We start from the raw sequence: 27,992 nt of genomic DNA, 5'->3' as shown, positions 1-27,992 counted from the left end.
ACAACTGCCCATATCTAGGAGGGTCACAGATGAAATCCTGGCAGGAATTTACGGTTTCCCATCCACTCATCCAGGCTATGTTAACCAAGGTCAAAGAGGGACTCTGTTTGTTGTGAATTGGTTTCCTATTCCAGAGGAGTGGAAACCTCTGAGAGACATATCTGTCTCTCCAGCAGGTCCAATTTATGTCGCAGGCCAGATTAAGGTCCTTGGAGCAGGTGACCCTTGTCCCATTTGACTTGCGGATGTGCAGCATTTCCATTAGGTTTTAATCTGAGATTGCTCTGTAGGCCAGGCACAAGTCTCCTCTAAGTAGTCAGTACACTACTGTGTACAGTGACAGTGACTTCTATCTGTCAATGTCTGAAGTGCTGGAGACCCTGAATTTTACTGGTTAGAAATCTCTAAGGTCTCTCAAGTTGCTGCAAGTGCCTGGCAAAGTACATACCAAAAGGAGAACTGTAGTCAGTTATTTCCATGATGAGGGTCAAGTACAGGGGTGTTATGACCTCTTTCACTCTTGAGGCAATGTCTTTGCTAGTGAGGTGTGTGACGTAGAATGCCTTCCTTACAACAGTAGAGACACGGTGGTCAAAGTTTAGGCTACAGTCAACTTGCATTCCCAAGTCTCTCACAACTAAGTTGTTACTTAGGGTATTATTATTTATATGATAATCTGGAGAGGTATTGTTTTTACTGAAGGGGATGATAATGTATTTTTTAGCATTGAGTTTGAGTCCATGACTTTGGCACCAATCATAGGTTTGTGTAAGTCCTTGGAGTATATTGACATTGTTTGGGGATTCAATGATTGCATCTAATTTGCAGTCATCAGCAAACTTACTCAGCCACACCCCTCTGTGTTGGTCTTTACTTCTGAGAAATATATTCCAAACAATAGGGGGACCAGCACTGATCCTTGTGGAACCCCACTGATGACAGGTCTGTTGGTTGAGGTAAAGTCCTCGAGTTTGACTGAGTGTGATCTGTCAGTGAGCCAGTTAGCAACCCACCTGATGACATAAGGGTTGATATTCAAATGGTAGAGTTTATCAATGATGCCTGAATATGGGATTGTGTTGAAGGGCTGTGCTAAGTCGATGTAGGCTGTACGCACAGGTTTTACTTCGTCTATGGCTCTGGTGACATTTTTGAAGAAGTCTAACAAGTTTATCAGGCATGACCTGGCTTTGACAAAACCAAACTGTATTGGATCAAGGGTTTAGAGATTACATATATCCTTATTTATAAGGTCTATGATGATTCATTCCATGGCCTTACAGATAAAGCTAGTTAAGCTTATGGGTCTGTAGTTCCCAGGGCATGTTACTCTACCCCATTTATGAAGGGGGGATGATGGTTGCTGTTTTCCATTCAGCAGGGACAAAATGAGTACTCAGGCTGTGGTTGAAGAGAGTACCTAATGGAGTTGCTAATTCATGTTTTTACACTATTTAAAATGCAACCTGGTATGCCATCTGGTCCCATAGAGGTTGTGTTTTTGGCCTTGGAGAGAGCATTAATGACTTACACTTTAGAGATGCAAGGTGGGGGAGATGTAGAAGGAATGCTTTGTGGAATGTTTGGAGGGGACAATGGATGAAATTTTTATCAAACCTATCGGATAATAGGTTAGCTATACTCATGGGATCAGTATGTGTGATGCCATCCACAGCTAGTTCAGCACACGTCTGATATGGATATATATGAAGAATGCTTTATGGTTATCCTTAGCTACCGTTGATATTTTTTTTTTGAAGTTGCCCTTGGAGGAGTTTACAAGTTGTCTTATTTGTTTCCTCAAGCAGAAGAGGGTGTTCTTCCAGTGCTGGAACCTCTCTTTTTGATTCTTAGACAACAACTTCTTTCTCTTGTTGTATAACTTATTAATGCTAGATGTCCACCAGGGAGGATTTTTCTTGAGGATCTAGTTTTGATTCTATCAGGTACAGCTGTGTCAATACATAAGTTTAAGTATAAGTGTTTGAACAGGACATTTGTGTATACCATAGTATGGTTGTCAATGCCATCTGTGGGAACAGGAGCTTAGAAATGATTTATGCCACCCCTTAGGTGGTAGTTAACTCTAGAGAATTTTTTTTAATCTGATTTCAACCAAGAGGGGTTCAGGTGTTGTAGCTACTTCAAATGTGACTGATTGTGATCAGATGTAACCAGTGAGGATCTTATACTTGTGGTGGTGCAAAGTCACCCATGTTGGTGAGGACCAAGTTGAGAATATTTGAGCGCCTTGTGGGGTTGCATACTGTTTGTTCCAGGGCATTAGTGTTAACAAAGTCCAGGAAACCTTATGCGAGCATGTTACTACTCGTACAAGTTTCTCAGTCAATGGAGGGATTGTTAAAATCGTAATTTGATTGACACAAGTAGGTCCAAATAAGCAGTGTGGGTATACTGGTTCATTGAAGGGGACCTATAGCTAATATTGACTTGAAGGGGGGGGGGGGGTCTTACTCACAGTTAAATGAACTTGGAATAATTCCATGGAGTGCTCCTGTCTAACCACTCTAGAGGTGTATTTATCTTTGATGAAGACAGATACTCCTGATTTGGTTCTCACACATTCATTTTGCAGTCTGAAAGTGAGGAAGACATTGTACCTTTGCAATTCTGGGGTATTCTCTGTGCTCCTGAACCAAGTTTTGTGACTGCACAGACGTCAACATCCTCCAGGGAGAGGAGTGCTTACAGAGAGTGTGGTTCCTGATTTAAAGTCCTAGTGTTTAGTAAGATAACTTTTAATTTATTTGTGAATGATATTTTTATATTGGAAATTTTGTTCTTGAGACCTTGCCTAAAAAAAGGCACTATGGGGGTAGCAAGTACCTTAGCCAGTAATTGAAAGCCTAGACATGACAGGTGAAGACCATCTCTGCCAAAGCCGCATGGTCTATCAACTATGTCTTCCCAGCCTGACAGGAACTGGATCCCCTTAGAATGACACCAGAAACTAAGCCAATTGTTGAAGTCAATATTTTTTTGTTTATATTGTGGTATCATCCTAGGTGAGGGTAGATTGCTGCTCAAGGCTAGGGTATACTTGCCTGGGACACATATTCATAGAACTCAATCATATCTCTCTTCACATAGTCCAGTGAGGTACATCTCAAGTAATTCAAACCAACATTTTTATTTAATTTATTTATTTTACATTTGTTAAACGGGGGTGTCTGACTGAGCTGAAAAGGCCCTTTTTCAGCAGAGGCCCAGGGAGAAAAGCTCCACAAAGAAAAATTACAGACACATTTAGTTATTTAGACATGATCAGTATACACACAAATTACAAGAGACGTGTTTTTACAGTGGTATGCGGCACAAACAGTTACAGTGGAGAGAACAATAAAAAAAATATTAATTTTAAAAATAAAGGTAAGTAAATAGATTTATGGTGTACGGCTGAACTTTGGAATGTAGGTAGAATACATACATAGTACATAGGTACAGTACATACATTGCAGATTAGCCAGTGTTTGTGAGTAAGATTGAAAAACTATTATCAATTGCTCTAGATTTAGTATGTATATATTATCCGCTTTCACTAGCCTGGGGAGCAATCATGGCACTGCCAACTTTGCTTGAGATGTTGCCTGATGAGGTCTTTAAAGGAGGCTTTGGATGATGTGTTTTGAATGCTAGTAGGGACAGAGTTCCATTTTTTAGCCACCAAACTACTATATAGTGCATCTCCAAAGCTATTGTAGCTGTTGGTGACTTCTAGTAGTAGTTTGCTTGATGATCTAAGAGGCCTTTTGGCTGAGTGATATTGTACTAGGTTTTTGAGGGCAGGACACTTATTGGGGAGGTAATAGATAGAATGACAGAGGCAGAGCTGATTGTAGGTTAGGAGGTTGGGCAGTTCAAGCCAGTGGAGCTGTCTCAAAGCAGTACAGTGATGAGTTCTATATGAGCAATCTGCAGCAAAGTGGGCAATTCTATTATAGCAAGCTTCCATTTTGCTTAGTTCAGTTTTGTTGAGATTAGTCAGAATGGGAGATGCATAGAGTAGGGTGGATAGAAGTTGGGAGCGAGCAATGGCTGATCTTGTGTTGTTGGTAAGAAATGGTTTGATACGGTAGAGTGACCCCAGTTTGGCATGTACTTTTTTAATAGTTAAGTTCAGATGACTATCAAATTTTAGGTGGGAGTCTATGGTTATTCCCAATAGCTTAGCCTGTGCCACTGCAGCAATTGGAGTAGCATTTGTGGAGAAGATAGTGAATTGACTGTTAGTGTTTTTGTTAGAACTGGTTATAATCATAAGCTGAGTTTTCTTTGGATTGAGGATAAGTTGGGCTTTGGTAAGGTAGTTTTCAACATCAGAGAATGCTAGTTGAGTTGTTTGCAGGAGGGTGGGAATGTTTTGTGCAGCACAGATTAAGGTAGTGTCATCTGCATACTGAATTATAGATGCATGCTGTTTGGAGGTGTGGAGGTCATTTGTGAAGACTGTGAATAGTAGTGGTCCTAAGATAGAACCCTGTGGGACTCCTATAGTTATGGGCAGCTGAGGAGAGAGAGAATTTTCCCATTTCACAGCTTGGTACCTGTCAGTTAAATAGCTTTGGAACCAGGTAAGAGTGGAATTAGGTAGATGATATTGGTTTAGTTTGTTTAGCAGGATTTGGTGTGAGACTGTGTCAAATGCTTTGGACATATCCAAAAAAGAGTTGACACTTGCAGGCCTTCATTTTTGAGACGGTTTACTGTGTCTTTGAAGCAGAGGAGAGCTGTAGTGGTACTATGGGCAGGTCTGAAACCATGCTGAGTAGGTGACAGGATGTTGCAGTCTAGGAGATAGTTTAGCATCTAGGTATGGATGCATTTTCAAGGATTTTGGCCAGGGGAGAGAGTAAAGCAATGGGTCTGTAGTTATTAAGTTCAGTGGAGGTCCCGCTTTATGTATGGGTGTAACATAGGATATTTTCCAGAGTTTGGGCACATAGTTTTCAACAATTGATCTGTTTATGAGAGTGGAGACTGGGATAACAATAGCATCTGCTGTGAGTTTCAAGAAATAGCTGGGGAGTAGGTCAGCTGCTGTTGATGAGGTTTTTAGTTTGGAGAGCATGCTTTTGATTGAAGTGGTGGAAACTGTTTTGAGGGTAAAGCTTGTATTAGTGTTATTTGTGTTGGGGGGGGTAGTGAGGAAGGAACTGTCCTGTGATACTAAGGATAGAATTGAGTTCACAAAGTGGGAGATGAATTGTGTTTCGATGGGAACTTTAGTGTCAAGGGTGGTTGGTTTGGTGGTAGCCTTTTGGGTGGATTTTAGTAGCTGGTTTACATTTTTCCAAAATTTTTGTGGGTTGTGTTGGTATTTAGTTTGTAATGATGTGTAGTAGGATTTTTTGTCCAGCCTAATGCATTTTTTTGCATGGTTGTGCAGTTCTTGGTACTTAGTTAGGCTTTGTGTTTCTTTGTTTTTTTTGATAGTAACGCCAGGCAGTGTCTCTGGACTTGAGGATTTGTTTGGTTTCTTTACCGAGCCAGGGGTTTGTAAAGGTTCTAACCTTGATTTTGCGCAATGGAGTGACAGTGTCTAGGTGTTGTAGAAATGTTTTGTTGAAATATGCTACAGCCTGGTCAAGTGGGAGGGTTTTTAGGGGGGTCCAGTCACAGTTGCACAGTAATGTGTTGAGGACCTCAGGAGATAATTTTTTTGTGTTTCTAGTGGATATATAGTTAGTGGTTTTGCATATGCTTGTTCTACTACGTATAATGTATATTATGTTGTGGTCACTTAAGGTGTCTGGGAGACTGCCTGTGTGAGGGTACAATGTGGGGTTGCTAGTTAGGACCCAGTCAAGGATGGATTCCCTTTTAGATTTTGTATCACACCTAGTTGGAATATGGACTAGCTGCTGGTAGCCATGGAGATTTATTAGATTACTTGGTGGTTCTGATATACAGGTGAACCAATCTAGGTTGAAGTCCCCCAGAATAAGGGTTTCTTGTGAGTATGTGGAAGAACACCAGGATAAGAAGTCTTCAAGGCTAGCAGGTGTATTACCAGGTGGAATATAGATCACAATTGTGGTGATGACCTTTTTAGGGTGAAGTTGAAGTTGTGAGATAAGTATGTCCCAATTATTGGAGGAGGGTAGGAGTTTGGTAATTGCTGGACAGTTAAGTTGGACTTGTAGAGTAAGGCAGTTCCACCCCCTTTACGAAGTGGTCTGTCTTGTCTAATGATATTGTAGCCAGTAGGGAGAACTTCTGAGTTAGCTATGTTTTTATTTAGCCAGGTTTCTGTTAAAGCAACTATGTCTGGGGAGTAGTGTGCTATTGTGGCCTGGAGTTCAGGTATTTTATTTTGATACTTCTAATATTAATATTTAGCATTAAAAGATGGTTGGTTTTGCTGCTGTTGTTGATTTGCCCAGGGATGAAGAAAGTGGGGTGTTATGTTCTGACATTTGTGTTGGAGCAGTTTGTGTTGGACAGGATGGATTTGGGCCTGGGTTGGGGTGGATATCCCCACTTATGGTGAGCCTGGAGTTAAAATGGTTATACAGATGTTGGAGTTTGGTGAGGAGTGTGAGAAAGTATTGTGTTTTTTTGGAGTAGGAATGAGAGCATATGTGTTTAGTTCTGAATTGGTCCATTATGTAGTTCTTGAATAAGTGTGGGCAGATATTATTATAATGTGTAGTGTCTGTGTATGAGAGTGCATAATGCAGTGTTGTGCTACTAAGTTTAGGGATATTGCTAGAGTGATAACTTGTGGTGTTGTAAAGAATTATGAGAAGACAGACTAGATTTAGTTGTGTGATAGTCATGGTTATAAAGTTTATGTTGTTTCTAGGTGGGGGGGTCTGAATAGGAATTATAGGGTTGCACTATATCTGGATGGGGAAGTAGTGTGGGTGATGCAAAAAATGCCTAGTGGGAATGAGAGTGATTGGGAGTATTTTGTGTGGAGCAAGTTGGTGTGGTTTAATGTGATATGACTTGAGGAGCTGTGATTGGTGGAGGTGATGTGAGGGTGAGCTGTGGGTGTGGCTATGATTACTATAAATGTAGAGGTAGTGGGGGCGGGAGGGAATAGGGGGCAGGGCAGGGGAGCAGAGAGAGCCCGAGCGTTAGCGAGGGCAAACGGGGCAGAGCCAGAGCCAGAGCCAACCAAGACAAGAGAAAAAAGTAAGTATTACTTTACAAATCTGAACACTTTTAAAACAAATTCCTGAGGTCTAATGGCTTACCGGCTAGCAGAATGTAATTGCTGAAGAGCACTTGTGTCCTGGTGGGAGACTAGAAATTTAAAGATGGCTCCATGCTCAGCAGGATTCTAATATAGACTTTGTATTGGGGGAGGGAGATAGCACAAGGGGTGTAAACCAGGTGGAATGCAAAGAAACCAGAGAGGCAATCAGTGGAAATCAGTGTAGGCCTCAGAGAGGGTAAGTAATAATTCAAACTACCTGTAAAGTGAAGGAGGGAAGAGACAGCAAAGTTTATTAAGGTTGGGAGTGTGTCTTTATATTGACTTGCTGATTAGTAACCAGTTTGTGCAGAGATTAGAGTAGGGAGATACATTAGCAACGATACAGATGCAAATAAACAGGTGATCCTCCAAGTGATACAAACTAAGGCAGAAAGAACTGAGAGGGCTGCTTGATGGTTAATTTAATTTAGTCACAGGGATGTGAATTAAATCTATACTGTCTATTGGACAGTTAGGATTACTGTACTCTCGGGGGGACACACAAGGCTACAACAGTCAGTTTTATTAGCAAGCTGAGAACTACTAAGAAATACTGCTAATGTAATAGCTTCACTCTCATAAAATATACAAGTAGAATGCCTGGGTGGACTGACCCTGCTCTTGAGGCTCAAGATGTATATCCTTGTTTAGTTTGCAATACTGATTCCTTCTTACACTGTATAGATGGAGTGGTAGCCGCAGACTGCAGATTTGCTTGAGTGTGCTCCTGCTCTTGAGGCTCAAGATGTATATCCTTGTTTAGTTTGCAATACTGATTCCTTCTTACACTGTATAGATGGAGTGGTAGCCGCAGACTGCAGATTTGCTTGAGTGTGCTCCTGCTCTTGAGGCTCAAGATGTATATCCTTGTTTAGTTTGCAATACTGATTCCTTCTTACACTGTATAGATGGAGTGGTAGCCGCAGACTGCAGATTTGCTTGAGTGTGCTTGGCTAGCAGAATGTAATTGCTGAAGAGCACTTGTGTCCTGGTGGGAGACTAGAAATTTAAAGATGAACATGAACTATGATGGAGTCATAACAGCAATTGTTGTTGAGAGACTTGAACACATGTGTGATCTGATGGATCCTGGCACCCAACAGACAGCTGACCATAACCTTCTACTTATCCAGCTTGGTGAGGGAGACATCCGTGTGCCTCACAATGGAGTCATCTATGACTAAAAATTTGGTTTTAGATGTGCTTTGCCTTAGTGGCTTATTTGGTGAGACACTGGTGTATTGAGTGTAGGTGCTGTATTAGGTGTAACATGTTTGTGTTTGGAAGGTCTCTGGTGTTTAGGTAGGTTTCTGTTGAGTACCTCCACATACAATGGTTTATGTTTTGAGTGCATGGTTTGCGTAGGAGGTGAAGTATGTCAGCTAACAACCTGTTCTGTGTTACTATTCTGTGCATGAGAGAGCAAAGATTCTAGATTCTTAGTGTAGATGCATCTCTCACAAATTATACTTGGGTGATTTAGGAGTAGAGGGTTTTCAGTGTACATGAGGTAGTTGCTTCACTTCCTCAGGATACCCATGTCAATCAGGCTGGTAGGAGAAATGGAGGGAAACTGACCATCCATAATTCTAGGTTAAATCCTGTTTTCACAGTGAGGAGAGAAAATGGAGGGGTGTGGTATAACTGGGTTCTCTAAAGAGGGTCTATACTAATGGGGTGCTCTATAAAGAGTCTATTCAAGTGGGGGTTCTCTAAACGGTATAAGACTATTGTAGATTCAGTGGTCTTGGGACTATTTAAGGGTACAAATGTGTAGCTGAGGCACTCTCTGAGCAGCTAAGCACAATTTAAGGACTTCTCAGCCAGATCACAAGCAACTACTAAGGGAAAATTTATCTACTGAAGTTTTTGCTTCTATAGTCCCCATTTGTTACCCCCACTGCGTGGTAGCGCACAATGCTGCATGGTGGTGCACTACATGTAAATAGATGAATACAGCAGAGCAGTGGCTGGTTGCCTAATTCTATGGACCTATGCTAAAACAAGTGCAAACCCACGCAAATGCAGGGCTTATGTAGCAACAGTAAGTAAACTGAAATAAGCAATTTAACCAATAAAGAAAATCTCAAAACTGAGCCCTGTGTCAGCAACCTTCAGTCAGATAAGTCCTAACTGCAATCTTCCGCCACACGGGTGCAGGAGGGCACTCTCCAACAAAAGATATCCTGGTTTTTATTTTATTTTATTTAACATTTGTTTACTGGGAAAGTCCAACTTGGAACAAAGCCAATTTTCAGCGAAGGCCTGGGGAGAAATACTCCAGACGCATGTCTTTAAAATGTGGGAGGAAAATGGAGCACCCAGAGGAAACTCACATGAACACAGGGAGGACATACAGACTCCACACAAAAGGCACCCCAGCCGAGAATCGAACCAGAGAACCTCTTACTGTGAGGTGACAACGCCACTGCTGCACCACTGTGTCATAGGTTCATAGGTTCATAGGCTGGTACTAGGCTATCAGCCCTAGGGCCTATACAAGCCTAGCCATAACAATTCCCTGGCTATTTCTTCCCACATTATTTACTTTCCTGGACCCCTGTCTAGCAGGGCGACTGATGTGATCCCTGGGGTGAATTTCCTTTCTCCCATCCAATCGTCGAGGTTCCTCTTGAAGAGGTCCAAAGAGGCACTCTGCTTGACATGTATGGGCAATCTATTCCAGAGTCTGGGGAGTCTCTGGGTCAGGAACCTATCCCTCCAGCATGTTTTGTTTATTGTGATGACAAGGTTTAGATCCCTGGAGCATGTAGCTCTGAGGGATTGGGATTTCTTTAAGTGTAGCATGTCCAACAGCTCTGGGTTTGACATGGCCTTGTATGTTAAGCAGAGATCACCTCTGAGTAGATGATATACGACAGAGTATAGCTGGAGTTTTTTAAGGCGGTCAGCGTAGGGCATCTGCTTCAGGCCTGTGATTCTTTTAGTGAGGTATTTCTGAGGCCTTTCCAGTTGTTGCAGATGTCTTGAGAGGTACATACCAAATGGGGTGTTGTATTCTATAATGGGTCTAATGAGGGATGAGTACAGTGAGACAATGACCTCCTTTTTTCTGGATGAAAAGCCCTTCGTGATGAGGTGTGCCACATAGAAGGATTTCCTGACTGTTGTGGTGATGTGGTTATCGAAGGTGAGACCACTGTCCACCTGTGTCCCTAAGTCTCTTATCACACTTTCTGTGTTTAGTGTACTGCCACCTATATGGTAATTCATGGATACATGTTTTTTCCCAAAGGGATAACAATACATTTCTTGGCATTGAGCTTGAGCCCATGGCTCTGGCACCAAGCATCTGTTTCTGTAAGGCCCTTTTGTAGAGTATCCACATCATTTGAGGATTCAATAATGGCTCCCAGTTTGCAGTCATCTGCAAACTTTGTTATCAGAGTCCCTTAGTGTTGACCTGTACTTCAGAGAAGTAGATGACAAACAAGAGCGGTCCCAGGACTGAACCCTGAGGTACTCCACTTGTCACTTGTCTGGAGCTGGATTTGGAGTCGGCTACTTTTACAGTGTGGGTTCTATCAGTAAGCCATTTAGCAACCCATTGGGTGACATAGGGATTAATGCCCAACTTAGTAAGTTTATCTATGATTCCAGAGTGGGGCATGGTGTCAAAGGCCTTGGCAAGGTCTAGATAGGCTGTGTGGACCACCTTACCCTTGTCCATGGCTCTGGAGACTGATTCAAAGAAGTCAATCAGGTTCAGGAGACAAGATCGGCCCTTCACAAACCCAAACTGGGTGGGGTCCAGTGTTTGAAGGTTGCCAATGTCTTTGTTTATAAGTTCCATGATAATATGCTCCATGGCCTTGCAGATAAGGCTTGTCAGACTGATGGGACGGTAGTTTCCGGGATCCAAGGTGGATCCCCCCTTGTGGATTGGGATAACTGTAGCTCTGCGCCACTCAGTGGGCATGAAACCTGAGGTGAGGCTATGATTAAACATGACACTTAGGTGAGGTGCCAGTTCATATTGTAGTTCATGTAGTACACAGCCCGGGACGTCATCTGGTCCCATGGATGCTGTATTCTTGGCTTTAGAGAGTGCGTTTTGTACCTGTGTGGCTGTTATTACTGGAATTTGGCAATCTTCCGGTATTGAGATGGGCCATTTAGGGGGTGAGAGGGGAGTGAAGTTGGCACTGAATCGATCTGCCAGGATATTGGCAATATCCTTCAGATCAGTATATTTAATGCCATTCTGTTTTAGCTCAGAGCAGATCTGAGCATTGCCATTTAGATTCTTGACATAGTTATAAAATGCTTTGTGGTTGTCTTTGGAATCTTTGGCAATTTTATTTTCGTAACTAGCTTTGGAGGATTTTATGAGGCATCTCAGTTTCTTACTGAGGCTAGGAAGGGAGTTTTTTGCATCCTGGGATTTTCCTCTTTTCTGCAAAAGTTTCTTCCTTTTGTTGTAAAGTTTGTTTATGGCAGGGGACCACCAGATTGGCTTCCTTTTTTGGATGAGAGCATTTTGGTTCTATTTGGGATGGCACGATTCATGCATGAGTGGATGTGCTTGTACAGTGCCTTAGTGTAGGATTCAGCAGTTGAACTTTCAGTTCCTGTCTGCATGGGTGTCATGAAGTTTGTCACTTCTGACTTGAGTAGCATGAAGTTGGCTTTGGAGAAGTTTTTTTATGGTGGTTTCTTTACTGGGGGGTGGGGGTGGAATCTGGATGTTAAGGGTGATTAGCTTATGGTCAGACCTGACTAACGAGGGGGTGACCATAGGTATGGAGCATCGATTTCCCATGTTGGTAATGATCAGGTCTAGGATATTGGAGCCCCTGGTGGGACTATGGATTAGTTGATCCAGGGCGCTGGAATTTATAAATTCCAAGAACCATTGCGCAAAGGTGTTGGGACATGAGTAGTTTTCCCAGTTAATGGCAGGGTAGTTAAAATCACCCAGTATTAGGGTGTTTGGTTCTATCTTAATATTTTCCAGTATGTTTAGAAAGGTGTAGTGAGAATCTTGGGGTATGGTGGGGGATCTGTAGCAAGCTACAATTTGGATTGCAGTCTTACCTAGTGTTAGTTGCACTTGGAGAATTTCAGACACATTGGGTTGGCCAACTAGCCTGGTAGTGTGAATATCCTTGCTGAATATTGACACTCCTCCACCTTTAGTGTTTCGGTCCTGGTTTGGTGGCCGAAAAGTGTGGTAAGAGTTGTAGCCTGGTATTGCAGGGGTGCTCTCTCTCTCATGGTTTAGTGCTCAGTTTAACAAACAGAACCAGATTCAGCAGGTCTGAATCTAGTCTATGCTACAGCAGACAAAAAGTGCAACAATCAGCAATAACAGTTTAAAACAAAATCAGCAATATAGCAAAAATGCAGTTTAAAAGTGCAAAATACAGTCTAAAATTGTACTTATGGCTAGCAGAATGCAACAGATTCCTTGGATGGCACAGATGAAAACAGCAGAGCAGTGGCTGGTTGCCTAACTCTGTGTTAGAACAGTGAGCAAACTGAATTAAACAATTTAACAAATAAAAAATCTCAAATATATATTTTCGATTTATTGATGATTTAATTTTTGTTTGTAAAGGTGGATCTGAAGAGGTTCATGAATTTTTAGATCAGTTACAGAATAACAGGTTTGTTTTTTTGTTTGATGGTTTACAATTGGGTAGACAAATTGTATTTTTGGACATTAATTTATGTTTAAATTCTAGTAATAATTTCTTTAGATCTGTTCATAGAAAATTTGAAGATGGAGGGAAGTTTTTAGATGGACATAGTTGCCATCCACCCCATACTTTGACTGCCCTTCCTCATGGTGAGTGTATCCACTTGAGGAGGCATTGTAATAATAATACGGATTTTTATGCTGAAATTAATAGAATGGTTTCTATTTTTTTGTGCTAGGTTTATAATTATGAGTTAGCTGAGTCTGCAGTTTATAAAGCTTTCAAAGGGTCTACTTACAGGGAGATTGTTGTGAGAGAGATGGATGGGCAGGTTAATTTCTTACCTGTGTGTAGGAAAAGGGAAATAACGACAGTTTATTTTGTTATCACATATAGTGTATTGAGTTTTGAATTAGTTGTGTTAGTTAAATATTATCGGAATCCTTTGTTAAAATTTAAAGATTTAAACAATATACTTAATCTTGTTCCTAGTATCTCTTTTAGGAGAGGAAGAAATTTAAGAGATATTTTAGTTCATAATTATTTTTGTTTGCCTTCGGTTGTCCCTTCTACCTCTCTTGATCTTTTAAGGGCTTATCCATGTGGTCACTGTTGTGTATGTAGGTACATTGTAAGAACTTTTTCATATATTAATGGGATTGCCTTTCACACATCTGATTTTTATATCTGTGATACTGAAGGAATTATATATGCTTTATAGTGTCCATGTGGCTTAACCAATATTGTTGAAAAAAGGAAAATTAAAACTAGATTGCAAGAACGCATTAGAAATATAAGAAATAAAAAAATTGAGAGCCCTGTTGCACAACGTTTTGCACTATTTCATGGAACAGAGCCTAGTGGTCTAAGGGCAACAGTTTTGGAGAAGGTGTCAGTTAATTTTTATTTAGAAAATGTGTATAAGAACAAGTTAATGTATAAGGAAGCTATTTTTATTCTTACGTTTAATAGTCTGTGTTCCTCAGGTCTTAATTTAGATTGTAATTGGAGACTGTTAATTTAATGTGTGGTTTTATTGCTTTATTTTTATTGGATAATTGTTTTATTGATGGGTGTGTATAAATGTATTTGCATGTATAGTTTTTAATACTCCTTGTAGGCTGCTTTTAAGTCAAGGCACTAGAGAAAATAAAGTGTTTTTTTATTTTTTATTTTTCTGAGTGAGTCCTACTTGTGGTTTCTTTGAATTAATCAATTTAACCAATAAAAAAGCTAAAAACTGAGCCCTGTGCAAGCAACCTTCAATCAGATGAGTCCTAACTTCACTCTCCCGCCACAAGAGTGCAGGGAGGCCATCTCCAACAAAAGATAGCCTGGTTTAGTGCTCAATTTAACAAACATAACCAGATTCAGCATATCTGAATCTAGTCTATGCTACAGCAGAAAAAAAGTGCAAGAAATCAGCAAGAACAGTTTTAAAAAATCACCAATATAGCAAAATAAATACCATTTAAAAGTGTAAAACACAGTCTAATCCTGCACTTATGATTAGAAGAATGCAACAGATTCCTCAGTTTGCACAGATGAAAACAGCAGAGCAGTGGCTGGTCGCCTAACTCTGTGGAACTGTGTTAAAACAGTCATCAAACTGAATTAAATAATTTAACCAATAAAAAAGCTCAAACCTAAGCCCTGTGCCAGCTACCTTTAATCAGATGAGTCTTAACTGCACTCTCCTGCCACAAGTGTGCAGGAGGGCCCACCAACAAAATATAGCCTGGTTTAGTGCTCAATTTAACAAACAGAACCAGATTCAGCAGGTCTGAATCTAGTCTATGCTACAGCAGACAAAAAATGCAAACAAATCAGCAATAATAGTTTTAAAAAAATCAGCAATATAGCAAACAAACATTTTAAAAGTGCAAATGATAGTATAAAACTGCACTTATGGTTAGAATACAAAAGATTCCTTGGATGACACATATGAATACAGCAGAACAGTGGCTGGTTGCCTAAGTCTGTAGAGCTGTGTTAAAACAGTGAGCAAACTGAATTAAATAATTCAGCCAATAAAAAAGCTAAAAACTCCCTGTGCCAGCTACCTTCAATCAGTTGAGTCCTAACTGCACTCCCCTGCCACAAGGGTGCAGGGGCATCCTCTCCAACAAATGATAGCTTGCTTTAGTGCTCAATTTAAGTATGCTACTGCAGACAAAAAGTACAACATATCAGCAAGAACAGTTTTAAAAAATCAATATAATAAAAATGCAATTTAAAGGTGCAAAATACAGTATAAAATTGTACCTATGGTTAGCAGAAGACTAGAGATTCCGTGGATTGCTTAGATGAATACAGCAGAGCAGACAAATTAATTAAACAACTTACCTAATAAACCAACAATAATTTCATTTATTTTGAGGGGCAGTTGTTTCGACAACAGGCTAGTGTTGCTATAGATGCAGCATGTACCCCCCTACATTTGCCAATTTAGTGGTAGCTTTTGGGGAACAGAACAATGTTTTTAATTCTGATTTCAACAGATTTTGGTCCCTGTATGGCCATTTTTTAGATGACATTATTATATATTTGGATGACAATCTGGATAAACATAATGAATATTTTTCCTATATTAATGTTACAAATGAATTTTTAAAACTTACTATGAATTATGCACATGGAAAGATTAGTTATTTGAATGTTTTGATTTTCAGAAATGGAGATAACAAATTTGAATCCAGCATTTTTAGAAAACATACTCATTCAAATTCATTGTTACGTTTCTCCAGCTGGCACTCTTATTTTTTGAAAAAGAGCTCTAGTAAAAGGGCAGATGGTTAGGCTAGCTAGGAGGGTGTTCCAGGACAAGGTTTTCCAAGATAAGCGTGTTAAGTTAAATGGGATGCTGGAAAAAAGGGGTTACACCAAAGCATTTATTAGGACTATTGTGAATGAGATCAAGATAAACAGACAACAGGAGATATATTACTTCCTTTTAGGTAAAAATGATATCGTGTTTCATAAGAATGACCAACAAGAGGGGAGATTAGATTCAAGTAAAGCCATGATCCTATCCTATAAACTGGACTTCAATTCTATAAAGGGTGTAACTAACAAAAATTGTGACATTTTTGCCATTGATGGTGAACAATTCAAACAACTGGGACCTTCACCCAAAGCAATCTATAAAAAGGATGCCTGTATTAAGAATCTTTTAGAAAGATGTAAAGTTGGGAGTACTTTTCTGGGTAGGAAGCTATGTGCACATTGTAAACAGTGTCCACCAATTTTACAAGGAGAAACATTTTTATTGGAGGGATGGTGATGTTCATATCCCACAACGGTATCATAGTTAGGAAGAGTGGAAACAGACGATGGCTTCAGATTCCAAATAAATTCCAAATAAAAATCTTTATTGCAGTACGTAAGCGGTTTCACAGTTATGAACAACTGCTTCCTGAGACGTTAAAGCAACATTGAAAGACCACCATTTAAATACATTTGCCATCATTTCCTGTATGTAAAATACTAATTAAATAATTAAGCAATTAAAAGCAAGCATACAATCAAATTAAATAACAATGTATAAAATGACAAAAACTTCTACAAGTATAAAAAGGGTATACAGTAAAATATGTCAATGTGAATATATAAAATATATATAAGCAAATATTCTACTAACCTAATAGATATAAAACATCTGCAAAAATCATCTACGTAGTGGTCTAGCTGTAAGGATGGGTCTCATTGGTACTTTATCATTTAAGCCCTCATCCTGATAATCCACTTTGTTTCTAAAACTTCTTTTCTGTTTTTAATATCACCCATTGTCCCATGAAGCTTCATTTTTTCCACAACCATGAACCTAAAATAAGGTGTGTCATCCCTCCCAATGATGTGGTGCCTATCTGTTTTCCCTATATAAAATGACTGGCATCCTAAACAGTTTGCCAAATATACAAGGTGGACAGAGTCACAGGTGGCCATGAGTTAAATAACTTAAATAACTTATTGAAGGCAGGATGATGAAATTGTCCTGAGGTGTCTAAATAATTGCAGTAATTGCAATTATTACATGGTGTCATTACAAAAAGGGTTGAGACAAAAGGAACTGGTGAGGCAAGTTGTGTTAATAAGAAAGGACTTAATGCATTGAGAATGCCCATCATCTACGCTGGTAATGTGAAAAGGGCAACTAATATGTATAAGAGATGTTGGCCCATATTAACGGCAGGTGAACATATTAGGGAAATAGTAGGCAGTAATCTAAGTTTTGTGTACAAGAACATGAAATCTCTTAAGAGACTGTTATGCTATCTTAAGAAGATTGATTCCCCCATGGATAATTGTTTTGTAATGACACCATGTAATAATTGCAAGTGGATTATCAGGATGAGGGCGGATGCCGGTTGTCTGTTTCCACTCTTCTTCTTTTTGCTGGATTTATCTTTGTGTCAAGTGGGACCTTCATCCTGAGCTTTGGGATTGCTTTTTAGTTGTAAAGTGGCATACATTTCATAGAGTACTGAATGTCCTTGTTTCTATTTCAGAAATACAGAAAAGGCATTAGAAGTCAGAATTTACCAGCACTATTATTTCATTAAAAATGTAATGAGCATAATGTGTTATATAAGCATATGAAATCTAACAACGGCCACACTTTTAAGTGTGAATAATGTGAATTTGTATGTGAAGGTGAGCCTTGGAAAGCAAAGGTGCTTAAATGGCAGTTAAAAACCAACTCCACAGGCAAGTTTGGTCGTAACGAGATGGTTTCTATTGACAGTATTTTGAGGATGAAGGCAGCCCTACAGTCATTATTTTTGCAAGCTTGGAATAGGCATTGATTTTAAGAATGGAAAAGCATTATGAAATATTTTAATAAGCATTAGATTTTTAACTTCATCATTCTTTTTTTACAATCAGGTTTAAACTTTTATAACATACATATGTTTATATAACATTTGATGAATTGATTTATATTAGATGTGCTTGATCACTATTAGTTCAGGTCAAGATGAGTTTGCCTTTATCTGGAGGCTTATTAGTGCATCGGTAATTTCCTCTATTAATTTAATTAGAGGGGAGGAGTTGCTGGTATATAAGGAAGATATTGAACTTTTAGAGTCATTCTGATGAAGTCCCATTGACCAATGTAAAAGCCCTAAATGAGTTTTATATTTTATTTTTTATTCAATATTTGAGTGTAATTGGTTGACTTGTATTTTATGTGGTCTGAGTGCTCCTGACAGCCCATTTTAATTTTTTGGATTTGTCATTTGAGTTACGTGTTGCAACTTGGTTCATTGTTTTTAAAGGACATTTTTGATCTGGTAGTGGGAAATTTAGTACAATCTACATCTCACAGCAGTATGCTTTCTAGGCTTTCAGAGCCAGGTACAAGTGTCTCTCAGAAGTTCGAACTTCGTCTCATGCATGGATGCTATATCCACAGATTTATGAAAATATATGATCTGTTTGTGACATGTCTCAGCAATTAACTCCAAACCTTTTGCTCCCTGCAAGTTGACAAGAGTTGCATGATGGGCAATTGAGGAAATCTGAGAAAAAAAATTATGTGAAACATAACAAAGAGAAAATACCAATAATTAGCTGTGTATGCATATATATTCTTAGCTAATTAAATCTGGATAAGAATGAGTACTTAAGCTTACTTTAGCTTTGTGCTTTTAAGTATACCACAAACATTAACAGCCAGCCACCATCCATTACAACATATATACACAGAATAGGTGGTAATAAAATAAAATAGTAGTGTAAGTCTGTCTGTTAAAAACTGTTTCTTTTATTTCTTGCAAATTCATCTTTTTTATTTCAGTAATGCTAACTATCCATCTTATAAAGCAAATGTAGTTGTAGGTAGAGTGAAGAAAAAGAGAAGGATGCATTTTTGTGGTATGCTTTTTTTGAAGAGATAAATGAATATAAGAAAAAAACATGAAAAGGGAAATAAAAATAAGGTCTCAAATATATCTTCTTTGAAGACTCTCTCAAATAAAAAATTAAGTCATGTTGAAAAGGAAAAAATGAATCAGCAAATCATGTTACGGTATATGTTGAAAATCAGAAAACAAAGGAATAGAAGAAAAGTCCAGCTGTGTAAATAAACTGCACATGTTCAAATAATCCCTGCTGCAGCAACCTAAGCAATGTGGATTATATCCTACAAAGGATATAATAGCTGGACACCTTCTAAAACTGAGCTGACTAAAAGTCAGATTTGGGCACCAAGCTCGTCAGAGCTTTCCTGCTGCCAGAGAATGCTTATCTGTAGGCTTTCAAGGATTGATAGTCAGTTAATGATGTTCCATTGCTGGCCAGATAAATTCCTTTCATGGAAAAAAAACTTAATTTTTCTGCAAAATATTTCTAGTTTAACTAGGAAAAAGTGCTTCTGTTGACTGTCATGTGACTTTTGTTCACTTTTTAATGGAAGCATCACTTTTTTAAATGTGTGGTAAAAAGCTGATAAAACTTAGGTTAAACTACTTTTTTTCTGTTGAGAATCTGGTGTTATTTTAATGTATGAAGTTTGGGTAAGTGTTTGAATTGCTTTTGAGTGTGTTTTATTGGGAAAAAGTTAATTTTGTACAACTTAAGTGTTTTACCTACCGTTGCTGCTAAGCTTCCACAGGAATCAAGCATCTTTTTCATGTTAACAATGGAACAGAGTACTGGGTCCTTGTTTCGAACTTCTTCCATTCATAAAAAGAAAAATTTGTTAAGCAGCCCTTGCCACCATAGCAGGCTGATAATATGCTTCAGTCCCAGACATTTGACTCTGCTGTGGTCAAAGCTGGTTCCTCAGACCACTATCTTTTTCTTAGGTCCCAATGATGCAGTCCCTACAGCCACCATGGACTGGGGATTAGGCAAGTCTTCTGTTGGCGTGCCCTTGGCAGGCAAGCGAGAGTCACTGTTGTCGGTTCTGTGAGAAGGGGCAGGGAATGCCTCTCTGCTTAGCCAGAAAGCTGTGCCTGTATCTAGGGAGGTTATTGCTGGCAATTCTGGGTTTGTTTCTCCAGTAATTCTTGTCAAAAAAGAAACAAAAAACTAAATATATGTCTTTTCTTGTCTCAGTGACACTGGACAACAGTAATTTATTGGGTTTGTCTCAGGGTTTAGTACACATGCTTGACCCTTCTTGTTTAGTACTGATAAAAGAAAAATAAATTCTTCATTTCCCAAAGAGATTCAAGAGAATGAACCACAAAATGAATGCAAATTGACACATTAGGACAAATTATCCAGCTGCTCCTAAACATTTATCTTCTTCTTTTGACTGGGATGGGAAGCTTTTCATAAATTTTTAGTTTGAGGTTTGAAGTTTATGCTTTCCTCTTGTGAAAATATGAGGAATATTTTGTTGCCTCCTGTGAGGAAAAATCTGGTTTATGCAACTTAGTTTTTTCTGTTTCTCAAGTCAGTATGCATTTTTGCCCTGCCTATTACTTAACCTTTTTAGAAAATAGAGACATATTGCTCTTTCAAATGACTCTACAGTGACACATGTTCATCCAATTAAATGTTTTAACCAAAATATATTTAACAGATCACTTCAGTAGTGTACAATATTCACTGCAGTATTGCCAAAAATGCACACATACGTAGATGTATGCACATGGACACAAACGCAATCACACATATGCATCATACTCACAGACACCCACAATCTGTCTAACTCCAAATCTCCAAACTCTGAAAGGCAGCTACAAAACTAATCACCCATGCAAAGAAGTTTGCAGATCTGTACAAAAGAAACAAAAATGCCATCTAAATTCAGGCCTTCTGTCTGAGTTCTGCTATGTTATACAAGCCATGTCCTATGTTAGGATTTGCTGAGCATGCACAGCCTGTTGTAGGTAAAAGGTCTTGGCTGGTCTTAAAATTTGGTTCCTTGAGAATGTCACCAAACCATCCATGCGTGATGACCTGTATGGTATTTCCTCAAACCCTCATCTGTTATATTAAATGGGTCTTTGTTTATGTTGGTTTCCATTTGGGCAGCTAGTTTCCTTCTTGTGGCCAAGTTCTCTAAAAATAGAACCCTAATCTGCTGTGATCTACTCAGTTCTGTTTACCTTCAACTGAAGTTTCCATGTGCACCTTTCTGTTCTACCTTCATCAATTTCCCTATGTTGCCATTTTTATGACCTGCCTTCCCTACTGGATAGTTACTTCCTGCCACTGTTTTCACTCCTTATGTCACCCCACAACTGCTTCTCTCCCCATGCCTTCTTATGTGTCAGCTTTATTCTGTCTGCCTTTGAATTTACCTGGTGTATCTTTTGTACGTTCAAACTGCTGTCAGTCAATGCTGACGTTCAGGTTTGCTGCCATATTTTCTATCCCTTTGCCATCAGTCACTTCCCCAGCCCATGAACCATGCCTTCCATTTCAGCTCTGCATATGATTCTTCTCCGTTTATTTTGCACATTATGTGGCTGTCTATTTTTTCCCTGCTTCTATCCAAGCACTATAATTTGATTGCAATTGTAATCTGACATTTTTCACTTCATTTTACAATCAGTTGAATATTACATGTGGTGACAAACTTTTTTCTGCCAGCATGCACACAATACTTCACTGCTGTCTCATCCTGTTTTGTTTTCAATTTATAGGAACTCAGCTCCTCCTACCAGTACATATATTTTAGCATACTGAACTTATTTACAATTCTCACTCTTGAGATGTTTCTGGCCAGTAAGATATAACATCTTAATAAATTACATAACATATCAAGTTTTCAGACTGTATACAGTGATAAGGAAAGAGACAAGACAACAACATAACTTTCTTTCAAAGAGCAGTATATGTTATCTTTCAGAATATTGTGAATGCTAGTGAATGTTAAAAGAGAATGCTTGAAACTTTTATACATTATTCAACAGCAGATATTGCATGTATGTACTTTGTTCAGTAACTGTCTGTTTGTATTTTTGCAGGAATAAAGCTCTGTTGATAGGTCTCGCTTCACAGATTGCTATTGCCAGTTTTCTATCATACTGCCCCGGTATGGCTGAGGCACTGCACTTTGTACCACTTAGGTAAGTTTCATCTTAATATGCTCTTTGTGTTCAAATATTTGCACACTTATGTGCTTGAAGCAAGGACCAAGTGCCATTTTTTATGGTAGAAGTTTTTTGAGTATTGTACAAAATTCAAGGAGCTCTTGTTAGTGGTCCAATTTAAGGTAAAGATGGAAATATGTTTGCAATTATTTTTACTTAGGTTGGCAACATTATAGAAATGTGTCTGCTTCTTAAGGGTGGGTTTATGTTAGTTTATCGAAATTTTGCTATGTTCAAATTCATATCGTCAAGACCACATGATCAACAATTTAAAATATAAAAAAAAAATAGTAACAGAAACAAAGTTTCTGCAGGGGTCAAGCTCCTCTGCACCCGCCCACCCCTTGCTAATTTTACATACTAACTCTGACATCACACTGCAATGGGGAAAAAGCACACATTTCCCAATCTCCACTGTACTGCGACCTCCATGTAATTCCCTTTCCATTGATTAATTTTCAATATTTTAAGTTATCGATCATGTGTTTGTGAACATAAGAATTTTGACTTAAGGACATACTCAAATTAATAAGGACTATTAAAACAATTAAATATAGCTTACGAATTAGGTACTATGCAAGGCATGTGTAAAATATGCACAGACACTCCAACAAGATGAACACTGGATGAACACTGTCCCTGGAGCAGAAAATCAAAAAAGACAGGGACAGCAGTTGAAGACCTAGATGAAATGTAGCAGCAAAATAGTAGAGTTTGACCAGTCCAAGAGACCACAATCAGAATACCAGGCCCAGTGAAGAAACAATTAATAAAACGTAGCAAGGTAAAAAAGCTGAGGGGAAACTAAAGAAAATTGATGTGTTAAGCAAATGCCACAAACAACCTGGAATGAAATGCATTAAAACCTCAGTAACTAAACCAAAGAAAAAAAATTAACACAAGAAATATTAAAGTACAAAAGCCAAAAACACAAGAAATACTAAAGTACAAAAGCCAAAAAAAAAAAAAATCACATGCAATTCTAATTCTCATTAGTAGTCATCTACTACCAACTTGATTTAGTTTGAACTAACCCATATCCTTCACCTGAAACTTTTTTGTGCGTGTCATTCAAGTCTAACCTCACTTTACCTTACCAGTTAAAACTCACATATTTACTCACATATTTAATTAATTTTTCATAGTCTCCTCTTTTTATTTCTACCTTCTCAGTATCTGTATATTATTGCTTACAATCTCCTGTCTCCTACTAATTCCCACAGTTTCCTACCTAGCTTCCTCATTTATTAATTTCCGTGGTCTTCAAATTCTTCTGCAGTATTCTTAATAAAGCATCATCTTTTTGCTTTCAGTTTTTCACATAGCTGATCTTCCAGAAACACAACCACTTTTAGCTATCTTTCATTACTGTCGTCCATTATGCTGGCCGCTGTAGTGCAGTGGTTAGTGTTGTTACCTCACAGCAAGATGTTCTCTGGTTTGATTCTTGGCTGGAGCACTTCTGTGCAGAGTCTGCATGTCCTCCCTCAGTGAGTTTTAAAGACATGCAGGTTGGTGCGAGTGTGTGTGCCTTCTGTGAAGGTTGGGTGCTGGGCAGGCAACTCAATACCATAAAAACTCCACTGCCAATCAATCTGTGGACCAGTGAGCATCTGTGGCGACCCCTAACAGGAGAAGCCAAAAGACACTGCATTGCATTACTCTCATCCATTATTGTACATTAAATCTGATTGCATTTGCCATAAAATATGGCATCTCATTCCTTCTTCCCCTTGCACTATACTCAGATTATCCTTGGGACTTTAAGGATCCCTCCTTTCCAGATCAAATGCCCCATACTCCTTGTATCCTTTTATGCATATGCTGTTTTTAAAAAACTGATCTAACTATATAAGGAATCACAAAGTTTATTATCATCATCATTGTTAGATTAACCCTTCCTATTAAATTCACCACGTTTCACTCCCATCTTTGAAAATCTCACGGTTTCATTCTTTGCCAGGATATAGTTCTACATTTTTGCCTTCTCTGAAAACCTTGATATTTGATATCCATATTTAATTCAATTTAAAATGTACCTCCTATGACTTAATTCCATTCTCCTCTTTTTTTCTTTCTCAGCATTTTTTTATTCTGTTTCTATATTCCCTGTCTTGTAGCCCCTGAGAAGTTTAACCTATGCTGAACATGATCTAAGATTCCCTTTTTAAGCACATCATCTTTCTGTCTTTTATACTCCTATGTAGAATGGTTTCTAAGAGTCTAATTTAATCTAATGGCATCTTTTCCCTTTACCCTTTACTGCCATTAAAAATGGAAATGCCCAAAAAACAAAATGTAGTTACAAAAGCATTGGTCAAGGTATCTGAGGCCTGAGAGACCATGTGAAAAACTAAGGACACTAATCCTCAAAAGGCACAGTTATGTCATCCCCTTGATCTGCTTCCTACATCATCTATTTCCTCATTTGCCAGTTTTGCTTTGGAGCCAGAAAGCAGTGTTTCAGCATCTCTTTCTTCTCAGACCTGTTCATAAAATATGACTTTATCACAACTGACTGCAGGTTCCCAGGTGTCTACTGTTGGGCAGCACAAGAACCAATGTGCAAGCAAAGACCCACCTCCACCATAACATAGAAACAATACTAGGCAAGCAATCACAAGGGACCATAAGATGCCTAGCCATATGCACCTTTAAGTAGACAAACTTAAAAGTTCTTGCTGCCCTCGCCAAGTACTTAATACCACTTAACTCCCAAACTGAGCAAGGCTTTATGTCCTAAGACAGGTGAAAATCTGGGCTTACTCATCCATTCATCGAGACTAACCCTAAATTTAGCCAAAGTAGTACTTTGACCTATAGTGGCAAATTATTCAATAGGATGACAATATGCTGTACTGAGACCCTATCCCAACTATGACTCTTGTTTATGCCTTGTTGTAGCTTTAGGTCTCTAGTGCCAGTGTAGTTTTGTGAAGCAATAGGAGGTAAAATAGTACTGGATCTTTCATAGCTCAAAAAGATACACAGAGGTAATCTCGGAACAATCAGTAGGCTCCTGATTACAAGGAAATCATGCTAATGTTTAAGAATATTTAAAGGATTTAAGGACTTTAATTTTGTTTAGCTATAAATTTTAGGGCCTTTCTAGTTGAGTGATAAGCTTGGATTTGTGCATACTAAAGGGCATTGTATGTGAACATGGGTCTGATAAGGGAAGAATAAGGGTTAGCATGATTTCTTTGGCTGTTGAAGAAACTCCCTTGGTGACTAACTGGACAATATAGAAGGATTTCCTGACTTTGGTGGAAATACGACGATCAAATGAGAAGAGTTGTCTACATAGGTACCCGGGCGCTTATAACTGTCTCTGTCTGAAGAGGTGTAACATTTATAACATGAGACTGAAGTAGTATTTTGCTGAACACTACTGGCTCTCCACTTTTTCTGCATTTAACGTTAGCCCATTTTCAGTGTATATACTAATAATGTACATATTCCAAACTTTGCAGGAGCTGTTTTGTATCAGTGGATGAGGGGATAATAGGATCCAGCTTGCAGTCATCAGCAAACTTGGTCAACCACACTTCTGAGATGTTGGCATGAATATCTGTATAACTAATGCCAAACAGGACAGGGCCTAGCAAAGAGCACAGCATCACCCCACTCATTACAATTTTACATGCAAAAAAAGTACCAACAGCATTCCCAATCTGGGATCTGTTGGCTAGCCAGTTTGCAATTCAGCAAACAATGTAGGGGTTTACATTAAGTTGATTTATTTTCCAATAATTCCATTTCTTGGAATAGTAAAATCAACAGTCCCAAAGGATGAAGCAGTAAATGAACCACCGATAAATGTAAACCACCACTCTGGCTGAACAATGAAGGAAACCATCAGCAAACAGCGAAAAACTCAGTTTAATATCACTTTTGTCTTCAAAAGACTTCTTCAGAATGAAGTAAAACACACATCAGTAGCTACGTATATATCAAGCATTAATTGAACTAATTAAAACACACATTATTTAAAGGTACATATCCCAATAACATGTTAATACCAACCAAAGCAAGTTATTTTAAAATCTTCAGTCTTCTATTTAAAAAAAAAAAAACATTTAATGTTAACTGAATCATTTATGCCAGTTTTTTTATCAGCTCCTAACCTTAGCTGCCACATAGTTTCTCTCTGTTCAAGAAACTCCTTCAGTTAACGTTAAATGTTTTTATAAAAATAGAAAAGAAAAAGAAAAAGAAAATATTTGCTGGTGGTTTCCTTCATTGTTTGTCCAGAATGGTGGTTTATATTTATTGGTGGTTCATTTGCTGCTTCATCCTTTGGGACTGTTGATTTTATTAGTTTTTTGTCTTTCCTGTGGATGGCTGGCCTGAACGAGGACCCACTAATGGAGATGTCTATTCATCCTACACCTGGTATGTCTGATATCCAGGATATTAACTTGCTTTTTATGTCAGTGTGTTCCATGAAGGACATGCAGAAGACCTTGGAAATTCTAATGGCAAGTAACTATAAAATGACTGTTTTTTGCAAAGTTTCCTCCTTGAGTTCGGAAGATGAGAGTGTGGAGACTGTTATAGATAAGTCTGCTGCTGTATTTCATTCTGAAAATGTTAGCACTGTGTTTAGTAACATTAATGCAGTTTTAAACTGTGATACAGATCCTTTTGACGGCTATAATTTGGCCTTAACCTCTACAACCATTACGGGCAGGGATGTAGAGGTGGAAAAAGATGCCAAACGACTTTTGTCCCTGTTGGAAAAATTATTTAAAAAATACAGGGCATGTGTAAAGCTGTCAGTGTTCATCACAAAATGAATTACTGATATACTAAGCCAACTGCTACAGACAGTGAGACAGTATGAAAATTTAAATTTTAAATTAAAATATATCTATTAAACCATAACTGAAAAAAGGAAAGAGACCAAAGTTTACCAAATGAAAGTATGATGTTTTTAAGCACAATTAATAGCTAAAATACAACTATATTCTTCTTAAACAATTGTATGCTATGATTGGTAAAACATTGTATTTATTTACATGATTTAATGCCACTATTTAAATTTTGATTTAGAAAAAATATATCAAAATAGTCTAAAAAGTAGCATTTTTATTTTAATATGGTTATCCATTCTTGTGAAAAGTCCTTCTATAAGTGTAATTTTTTAACATGTTGTTTTCTGAATTACACCTTCTTCTCAGTCTTGCCTTACTGATTATAATCCAGTCCCATCTTTTTCTCACACAAAAAGAACTAAAGATAGGTCAGGCTACTTTCCTTTTAGCATTTACCATCCTTCTAATGCTCTCAGTGTGGGGGAGGGGAAGTCATGGCAGTATGGCCGAATGGCTGGATGTCTTTAGCAGCTCCAAATTCCTGTGTATGTGAACATATACTGTTATTGTAGCATCATCACACAACAGTACTTTCTCTTTCTTTTCTTTAGTTTCATCACTTCTCATTTCCGCTGTCTGCCTTTCTTTCTCTGTACCTTAACAGAATCTTAGACTTTGTCAGTGTGTTCTGCACCCCCGAAAAATTGTCTCTCTATTTATCTTAAGTTGTCTTTCCCTTTTAATGTTTTGTGTTTTTCATCCTTGTTGTTACAGTCTCTATTCAGTTTAGCACTAGAGCAAAAAAAAAAAGACTTCTATATGTATTATAGAAAAACAATATTACATATACACACATATACCTTTGAAACTTTATTGATTTTGATTCGTTTATTTCTAGCCTTTTGTTATAGTTATCAGATGATAACTCAGAAGTTTTGCCATTTTTCTCTTCACTCCTTCTCCCGTTGTCTTTTGAAGGAGCTTCAGCACCACAAAAATCAGTTTTCATCACTGAATTATTAGACATTTAGCTCTATTTATCATGTCCTGTAAGTCTTACACTGTGTGCAGATTGACAGATACTCATTATGGTGGCTGAGAGAGAATTCTTGTTCACACTTTAATTTTTTTGCAGTAAATGTCTGTACCAGATTAATTGGACTGTTCATAGGTGCCCTTAAAGAACTATTCTCCCCTTTCCCTTCTTCAAAATTTCTATTCTCATCATCTTATATAA

The 27,992-nt window shown here is 38.4% G+C and overlaps 1 protein-coding gene across 1 annotated transcript in view; it reads left to right on the top strand.

Annotated features, from left to right (window-relative positions):
- Window positions 1-27,992, top strand: part of ATP12A (ATPase H+/K+ transporting non-gastric alpha2 subunit) — a 534,499-nt gene that overhangs the window by 442,749 nt on the left and 63,758 nt on the right. The window contains exon 21 of the mRNA XM_044081130.1: window positions 21,813-21,914. Coding sequence (XP_043937065.1) covers window positions 21,813-21,914 — 102 coding nt within the window. The remainder of the gene's footprint in view (window positions 1-21,812; window positions 21,915-27,992) is intronic.

Source organism: Protopterus annectens, chromosome 8.part0, assembly GCF_019279795.1.
Source record: "Protopterus annectens isolate FY-2018-M chromosome 8.part0, PAN1.0, whole genome shotgun sequence".
NCBI lineage: Eukaryota > Metazoa > Chordata > Ceratodontiformes > Protopteridae > Protopterus > Protopterus annectens.
This window is presented reverse-complemented; position numbering and strand designations above follow the sequence as displayed.